The sequence below is a fragment of the Henckelia pumila genome, chromosome 2, assembly GCF_033568475.1.
Source record: "Henckelia pumila isolate YLH828 chromosome 2, ASM3356847v2, whole genome shotgun sequence".
NCBI classification, from domain to species: Eukaryota; Viridiplantae; Streptophyta; class Magnoliopsida; order Lamiales; family Gesneriaceae; genus Henckelia; species Henckelia pumila.
In genome coordinates this window covers 27,356,152-27,364,956 of record NC_133121.1, presented here as the reverse complement: position 1 = coordinate 27,364,956, position 8,805 = coordinate 27,356,152, and the positions used below count along the sequence as shown (strand labels likewise).

General features: G+C 35.5%; 1 protein-coding gene across 2 annotated transcripts; it reads left to right on the top strand.

Annotated features, from left to right (window-relative positions):
• The first annotated feature begins 1,535 nt into the window (after positions 1-1,535).
• LOC140880022 (putative late blight resistance protein homolog R1A-10) lies at positions 1,536-5,495 on the top strand. 2 transcript variants are annotated; one of them, XM_073284069.1, is made up of 3 exons: positions 1,536-2,023; positions 2,881-5,128; positions 5,207-5,495. In XM_073284069.1, exons 1-2 carry the CDS (start codon positions 1,586-1,588, stop codon positions 5,089-5,091), a joined length of 2,649 nt encoding a protein of 882 aa, XP_073140170.1. In that variant the 5' UTR covers positions 1,536-1,585; the 3' UTR covers positions 5,092-5,128; positions 5,207-5,495. The 2 variants fall into 2 exon arrangements, with proteins under 2 accessions (XP_073140170.1, XP_073140169.1); XM_073284068.1 differs by having other exon boundaries at positions 2,881-5,495.
• Positions 5,496-8,805: the final 3,310 nt, after the last annotated feature.

The following is an 8,805-nucleotide window of genomic DNA, read 5'->3' as shown; positions in this document are numbered from 1 at the left end:
TTGACACCCCATTCCATGGTGCAGGTCGCAGGATGGACGGAGCTGGGAGTTCGAGGCAGGACTAGGGAGCAGGAGCCATGGGTGGATCTTTTATACAGTAGGACTCGTTATAGCTGTATAAATGTTTTAGACAGTTTAATTTTAAGTTATTACGATATGGTTGTATCACTACTGAATTAAGCCTTGAACTTTTGTACTAAGCTGATACGTAAATTATGGGTTATTTTTCCGCACGTTTTACTCTGTTAAGTGTTAATCTTTTAATTAAGATTAATGCATGCTATAGTTTCCAGTTAGTAGGTCATTTATTGCAGTGTCACTACAAATCCTCCCCCTGTCTGTGGGCAATTCTTCTTGAGATGACCGATCTCTTCTTCTCGTAGTGCTCAGACTGGCCTTTCTTCTTACCATAGTGGAAAACACCCCAGAATCTGGGGAAAAAAAGTAGAAGAAGCAGATTTCTTGAAATATTGGGCTCAAGTTCCCAAAGCACTGACAGATCGAGAAAACTGAAGTGTCCTTCGGCAGTTTAGACAATCTCTGCTTGACGATATTGGTTCACCAAACCCTCATTGGATGTCGGGTCGTCACAAACACTAACTCGGTCAAAAATCTTCTAATTGAGGCCCTGGAGGAAGTGGTCATAATTTCCTTCGGAATTGATATTAATATGAGGGCAGAACAGACATAACTCAAATAATTTCTGCTGATATTCATCAACGGTCATGTTGCCTTGATTCAAACCTAGAAGCTTGATGAACTTGGGATGTCGAAGTGCAGGTTGAAAATACAACTTCATAAAGACAGTACAAAAATCAGACCAAGTAACTCTATCGTGTTCATGTAGCAGTGGTGTAGACGTAGACTTACTCCATTTGCGAACATGCCCCTCCAGAAGGAAAGTAACAACCTCTATATGCTACTCCTCAGTACAATGAAAAACTCAAAAACAGCCTTCCATCTGCTCTAACTAGTCTTCTGCCACCTCGGGTGCCCCACCTCCAACTAAGAGGTTATGTCCCATTTGGATGAATTTGGATGAACTTATACATCTCAAAATAGCGGCGTGCCTCGTAATGGTGTCGAGGTCCACTACGATGCCCATGTCCATCATCATCAATCCAGTGTCCTATAATACCTCTAGAGTCAAGGGACATACATTTATATATATTATATATTTATCAGTATATTAAAATATTTTAGTTGTATATATTATTTATTTACTGAATTTTAATTTAATTTATATATAAGTAAGAAATTTAATATTATTTATTTATAGATTTAGAAATATTTTTTAAAATATATTACATTTGTAAACTGATACAAAGAATACGATACCTATCATCACAAAAATTTTAAATACATATAATATTTTTTGAAAAATATTAATCAATAAAATAATGTGAAAAAAAAAATGTATCTAATTGGATTGAATAAAACTAACTTTAACTGATAATCTAAATTAATTAAATGCTTATGATGATGCTTATTACCGTGTCTATTTACTGCTTCCAGTCAACGCTCTGCCCTTAAATTCTCCACACACACACACACACACACACAGAGAAGCTCCAAGCACTAAAAAATGGCGGATGCAGCAGTAGAGTTCCTGCTCGAGAATCTCAAACAGCTGCTTCTCTATCACGCACATTTAATCCTCGACTCCAAAAGGCAAGTCGAGAACCTCGAAAACGATCTCCGATTGTTCAAAGCCTTTCTCAAAGACTCCACCAAAAAGCGCAAGAAGGACGAAACTCTGCGCGAATTGGTGCGACAGATCAGAGACGTGGTGTACGAAGCCGAAGATGTAATCGATGCTTTCGTTACTCAGGCGGCGGAGACCAAATCCAAGACTTATTTCAAGAAAGTCTTCTTCACTCCGTCCAAGCTTCTAAGTGTGGCCAGGGAGGTTGAGACCATCGGAGGGAAGGTTAAAAATATATATGACAAGAACAGGATCGACTTTGCTTCTCTCGATATCGATGGCGCCGCCGCCGATGACCAGATTCCCGACGAAAAGAAGGTAAAAACATCAATTCCTCATATAGCCAAGTGTGCCAGCAGAAACATAGATATATAGTTTTGAATCGATTACAAGTCTATATTTCTGGAAAATTATCCCCACACTTTTTTTTTTAATTATTAAAATAGTAAATATATATGATTTGACATCATTAATATATCAAATTTCTGATCCTGTTACGTAATAAAATGAAATTCCTATTCGGCAATTCGATATTAGTTTTGGCATGTACAATATTTATATAGATCTCTACCTGGAAACACAAATTGATTGAAGGAAAATATCGGAAAATCATTAAAAAAGTTGAGGCTCAAATCCGAAAAGATTTGGAAAGGATTGAGTGGAGGAGTAGTGGACTTGTCTCTGTCTCTAAGTGTTGAAATTTGGTTCTTGAAAGTGATATTACAAATGCATGGAGGGCTGTTTTGCTATTCGAACTATTGTGCGAGCATAGAGTGAATGCTGGGCACTCATTTGAAACTGCAGGTCAGTGGAGTGTACTGATCCAGGCTTTGCTCTTAGTTGGTTCCTTGTCGATCTGACTCTCCACCTGTTATACCTCCCAAGCTGAAATTGTTCTCACAATGATCGGTTGTGTCTGCTGCCTCTACGAGTCTGGTTTTCTGACTTGTTTCAATTCTAATTCATCCATATTCTTTTTGGAATAAACACTTTGGCTGATAAGTTAAATTGATCGTACGTTGTCACAAAATCTTTTGAACAATTATGTCGCTTCTGGGAACGTGTAGATTTACATTCAAAGTATGATGTTGTGATGCATCTAAATAGCAGCATTTTATGTTTATGCATTTAGATGTCATGGGGGTTTTATTTCTTTGTTTCTGAATTTTGCACAGGATCCTACAGTCAGGCAAGAAAACATTGTGGGGTTGGAAGATGAGACAAATACTATAATCAAGTATTTGACTGAAGCATCTAAGGAACTAGATGTCATCTCAATTATTGGTATGCCAGGCCTTGGCAAAACGACACTAGCAGGGAAGATCTTTCGTGACCAAAGAATCCAGTTTGAATTCCCCACTCGGATATGGGTTTATGTCTCTCAAGAGTTCAGGAAAAGGGACGTATTTCTATCCATTCTCAGTAACTTTACGAAGATCACAGATGACATGTATCGTAAAAGTGATGAGGACATAGCAAAGCTCCTCCGTGAAAATCTCGAGAGAGGAAAATTTTTCATTGTTATGGATGATGTGTGGACTGCTGCTGCATGGACCGAGCTTCAGGATGCCTTCCCAAAAACCAATAACATGGGTAAAATCTTGATTACCAGTCGTAACGAGGAAGTTGCTTGGCAAGCTAACCGTGATCGAGAACCCCACAAGCTGCGTCTCCTGACTTCTGAAGAAAGTTGGCTGCTGCTTCGATTAGAGGTATTTGGGAAACCTGAGTGCCCTTCAGAGCTCGAAGTGCTCGGAAAACTTATAGTTGAACAATGTGGCCGCCTCCCGCTGGCTATAGTTGTGATTGGAGGGACTCTCGTAAAAAAAGCTGCCGCAGGTGACATGAGCGCAAAAAAAAATGCATGGAGAAAGGTGTCAGAAAGCGTGGGTACATATCTCAATGAAGATCAAGACAAACGTATGGAAAAGATTATTGCTTTAAGTTACGACAAATTGCCTTATTATTTAAGATCCTGCTTTCTGTATTTGGGGATGTTCCCTGAAGATTTTGAGATCCCTGTTCGGAAATTGACCCTTATGTGGATCGCAGAGGGATTCATACTGCAAAAACCTGGGATAAGCCTGGAGGAAACTGCACAAGACTATTTAGAAGATCTTATCAGCAGAAACCTGGTAATGGTAGATAAAGTGAACCCTGATGGTAAAATTAGAACATGTCGCATTCATGACATGCTGCGTGAATTCTGCAAAAATGAAGCTGGAAATGCAAAAGAAAACTTCTTTCAAGAAATGAAAAGGTCAAGTGGAGGAATTTTCGATCCTTCAGTTTCAGAGGTTGTAAAATTTCGTCGTCTTTGCATTCATTCCAATGTCGTAAGCTTTATCTCGACAAAACCTTATGGTCCACGTATACGCTCATTTTTGTGTTTCTCTAAAGAAGATATCACACTGCTTCCTGAAAACATATCTTCCATCCCTGCAGCATTCAAATTACTTAGGGTTTTAGAAGGCAAGTCTTTTAAATTTACTAAATTTCCGAGTGACCTTACGAACCTCGTTCATTTGAGATACCTTGTTTTGTCGAGCAATTTCAAAGTCCTTCCCGATTCTATTGCCAAGCTTTGGAACATTCAAACTTTGATAGTTGATACGACTTCACGTACACTTGATATCAAAGCTGACATTTGGAAGATGATTCAATTGAGACATGTAAAGATAAATGCATCAACCACTCTACTGAAGTCATCAAAAACTAAAGGAGAGAAGCTTCAAACACTGGGTACAATATCACACCAAAGTTGCACAGAAGATTTTTTTGACCGGGCCCGGGGCTTAAAAAAATTGGGTATTCGTGGTCGAATTGACACACTTCTTGATGCCAAAGGTTTGGAAAAGTTAGGCAATCTTGATAAATTGAAGTTAGTGAATGATGCATTTCCTCTTCCACCATCTGAAGGCCGATTAACTTCCCTCCCACAACCATACAAGTTCCCACCGAAGTTGAGGAGCATCACATTATCTGCCACTTTTTTGGATTGGTCTCACATGGCAACGTTGGGGATGTTGGATACTCTTGAGGTACTCAAGTTGAAAGATAATGCCTTCGAGGGAAGTTGCTGGGAGGCAGCTGAAGGGGGTTTTCGTCATCTTGAAATCCTACAAGTTGAACGAACCAATTTAGTTGTTTGGGTTGCAGCAGGACATCATTTTCCGAGGCTTAGATGTCTTGTACTACGGAACTGTGAGAGGCTTGAAGCAATTCCAATTGGCCTAGCTGATAGCCTCCAGAAATTGGATTTGAAACGTGTCAACAAATCGGCATCAGATTCAGCTAGAAAAATTGAGGCCAAAAAATTGAAGCAAGGAACAGAAACTTCCAAAAGAAATCAATTCAAGCTCTACATTGCTCCGGGGGACGAATGATCTCCAATTTATTACTCTCAGACGTGCTTCCAAGATAGTAAGTAAAATTTTCATTTAATTTGTTTTTATCATTCCTTGTCTAGTGTGATATTTGTCTTTATGATAATAAATGCAGGCATGAACGCAAAGATAATGCCGTAAAGGTTTAAACAGATGTGCTAGAAGCGCTGAGTCACATTCTCCGCATTCTGATATCTTCTTGTTGTGATATGTGATTTCATTTGTAATTTTTTTGTGTTACGTCTTGCCATGTAATGTTTCCACCTTTTGGCGCTCATATGTATCACGTTGTACTACTTCTGAACCTTTCATTTATGGATTCCAAACTGCTGATCGTCTCGTTTCAGCTAGTAGGACTGTTGTCAAGGGCATTCAATGATTGTGATTGCAACTTCGAAGATCTTCGTTTCCGAGTTTTTCCCCCCTTTTTTTGGCTCTATATAACTATTCTTCTGCAATCTTCCAATCATTAAGATTAAGCATTAAATATGATAAGTTTTAATATATTTGATCTGAATTTAGGAATTTAGGTGCGATTACATATCTGATATTTCAATTAATGTAGAAAGATCAGTATAATCTTGAGGTACTCAAATTGAAAGATAATGCCTTCGAGGGAAGGGCTGGGAGGCAGCTTAAGGTTGTTTCATCATCTCGAAATCATAAACGTTGAACAATCAAATTTTAGTTGTTTGGGTCACTTAAGGTCGTCATTTCCCAAGGCTTAGAACTCTCAGACTTGGGAACTGCCAGAGGCTTGAAGCAATTCCAACTGGTCTAGTTGATAGCCTCCAGAAATTGGATATGAAACGTGTGAGCAAATCCGCGTCAAATTCTGCCAACATAATTTAGGTAGTGCTTGCGACATCTAAAAATAAGTGATTATGGAGATTCTCTTCACAAAGGTTGCAACCACTACCTTAGTAGGCCGAAAAATTGAAGTGAGGAATAGAAACTTCCGTAAGAAATCAATTCAAGCTCTGCATTGCTCCCCGACAGTAAGCAAAGTTCTCATTTAATTTATTTTTGTTATCTTACTTGTCTAGTATAACTGTTGTATGTAGAAAAATTAATGCAGGCATGGAACACAAAGATGACATCGTAAAGGTTCAAATGAACATGTCAGAAGCGCGGACTCACATTTTCCTCATACCCAAGTCTCATTGTGACGGTTGTACTTCGATTTCATTCATAAATTTTTTGGTCTTCTGCCTCGCCGTCGTGCTTTCTTTTTCCCATCATTGCCTAGCGTTTTTATCACGTTGTTTGACTTCTGAACTTAGCATTTATGGATTCATAACCGCTGCTCGTATGTCAAGGAAATTTCAATAATATTGTGATGAAACCTAGCTTTGATGATGCACTTAATTTGGTTCTCCTTTTGACTCTATATAACTACTGATCAGATTGATTATTCATTGTCTTGTTCTTCGTGCAAGGCTTGATTATCTTTGCTAGAAAGAGGCATAGTTTTCTCCTTTTAATTGCCGTGAAGCTCGAACCAAGCCAGGACTATCAGAGATGTAGAAATTATGGACTCCAAGGATCATCGGCGCACTGTGGATTTGTCATGAGATGAGGTGGAAGCACCTGAATTTCCGTTCCCATAGAGATGGAAGATGAAAAACAAAATCGAAGCTTGAGTTGATCGAATCAATGACAGAACTTGTAACCGCGCGCAGCATCAAAATTTATTCTCTGGTACCATATTCCCTTGAGCAATGTTCAAAAGAATGAAAAGGTAAGAGATGGATGATCCTGCTCTATATTTTACAACCGTGTTTTGTTGGGAATTAAGTCGCAAGCCGGAGAATTGAGTAACATGTTACAGTAGTGATACATGGAGGATGGAAGAAGGGGTGTAATATAAGGACATGCTACCGATGTAACAATACTAATGAACTTTGATTATCATACAAATCCAGTCCGCACCGACGATAGTCGGATTCTATCGTTATTTACAAAAACAAAACAAAACAAAAGTTGTTAAATTATATATATTACTACGTGGTAGAATGATTCTAATGTTGGTGTATCTAGAAATAAGTGATTATGATTTTTTTCTTAACAAATCATAACAATTTTTAGAGATTTCAAATACTACATAAAATTATTTTCAATTCCATTCAAAAGTTTGCTTTTATGAGATGTTTTTTTGCCACTAATGTTATCTATTTTTATTATAAATGTATGAATAGTTGACACAGTTTTTGCATTGTAAAAATTTGGGATATTGAATTTATCGAAGTTAATGTGTTTATTTATTTAATTGATGCATTTATTTTTTGAAATTATTAAACAAAAAATTTAATTGGTTTAATCTATCCACTTTTATAATAAAAAATTTTAACTAAAAATATTAAATGATTATATTTATTTAATCTATTATTTTACGAAACGTGAATAAAATAATAAAGTTTTTCAATGTGATTTTTTCTACTTGCTGTTAATTTTTGTGCTGTTTAGATAATTGCATGAAAATGTTAAAAGAAAATATATATTTAATCTATTATTTTACTAGAAGCTATAAAAGTGCAGTCAGCATGTGAATAGAATTGCAAAACTTTTCATTGTGAATTTTCTATTTTGACTTTAAATTGTATATTGTTTAGATTAGTGACATGAATATTTTCTACATCTTACTATATTATTATATTAGAGAGCCTTAAACTAACTAAATATCAATTAATTGGTGAAATTTGAGATAAAATTACGATTTTATCCAAATTTAATTTTCTACAAAACCAAATTTTTTAGACAAATTAGTCATTTTATATGATATATTTTTTTTTAGCCATTAGATTTTTATTTTGTTTACCAAAATGATATTTTGCTATTTTTGTTTGTGTTTATAAATTTATAGATTAGATAGTGAATTAGTTATCACTCTTAACTTTTGAATATCTAATTCATTGTGACTTCTAAAAACATAAATTTTTTTATATATATATGCATGCATCGCGTGCAAGAGAAGCTAGTAATTCTTAAAAAATCTAAAACCAATGATAGATGAACAAAAATTAATATATATTTGACAATAAAAATATATTTTTCACTGAAATTATTTAAATATATATATATATATACTTAATTTATCCTAACTATAAAAACGTGAATAAAGGGAAAAAGTTTCGGCAAATTGCCATTAAATCTCTAAACCTAACTTTCATTCATTTATAAATCCCCACTAAAATAAAACTTATTTTCCACTCCCTGAAGAGAGAAAATTTTTCCAAAAATCCTCAAAATACCCATATATATATATATAAAAGAGTGAGAGAATGGACATAAAAAACAAGACTAATCCAAATAGAATTTATATAAAAATTCAAATTAAAATTAAAGAACATAAACCATATCATATATATGTTTATGTTGATACAAGAGCAAGTATGTGTCTGGCAAGCAAACACATACTCCCAAATCATTATTGGAAGAAATACGATAAATGATTAAAAGTTGGAATAGGAGATGAATTAATTATTATGCTTGATACAGTAGTAGAAAAATTAAAAATAGAAATTGAGGAAACAAAATTTTTAATACCATTTATATACCAAATAGAATCGGGAATGTATATTATAATAGGGAATAATTTTTTAAGACAATATTCTTCATTTACATAATTTGAAGATCACATAACTTTAAACAAAGGCTCATCAATGATTCACATTCCCAAAATACGAACAACATTTCGTGTAGGGAATGAAGGAT

Bases quoted from the DNA above. Each gene is read 5' to 3' on its own strand.
- LOC140880022 (XM_073284069.1), top strand. From the start codon at position 1,586: ATGGCGGATGCAGCAGTAGAGTTCCTGCTCGAGAATCTCAAACAGCTG. The intron at 2,024-2,880 runs GTAAAAACATCA...AATTTTGCACAG, and splicing joins AGATTCCCGACGAAAAGAAG to GATCCTACAGTCAGGCAAGA.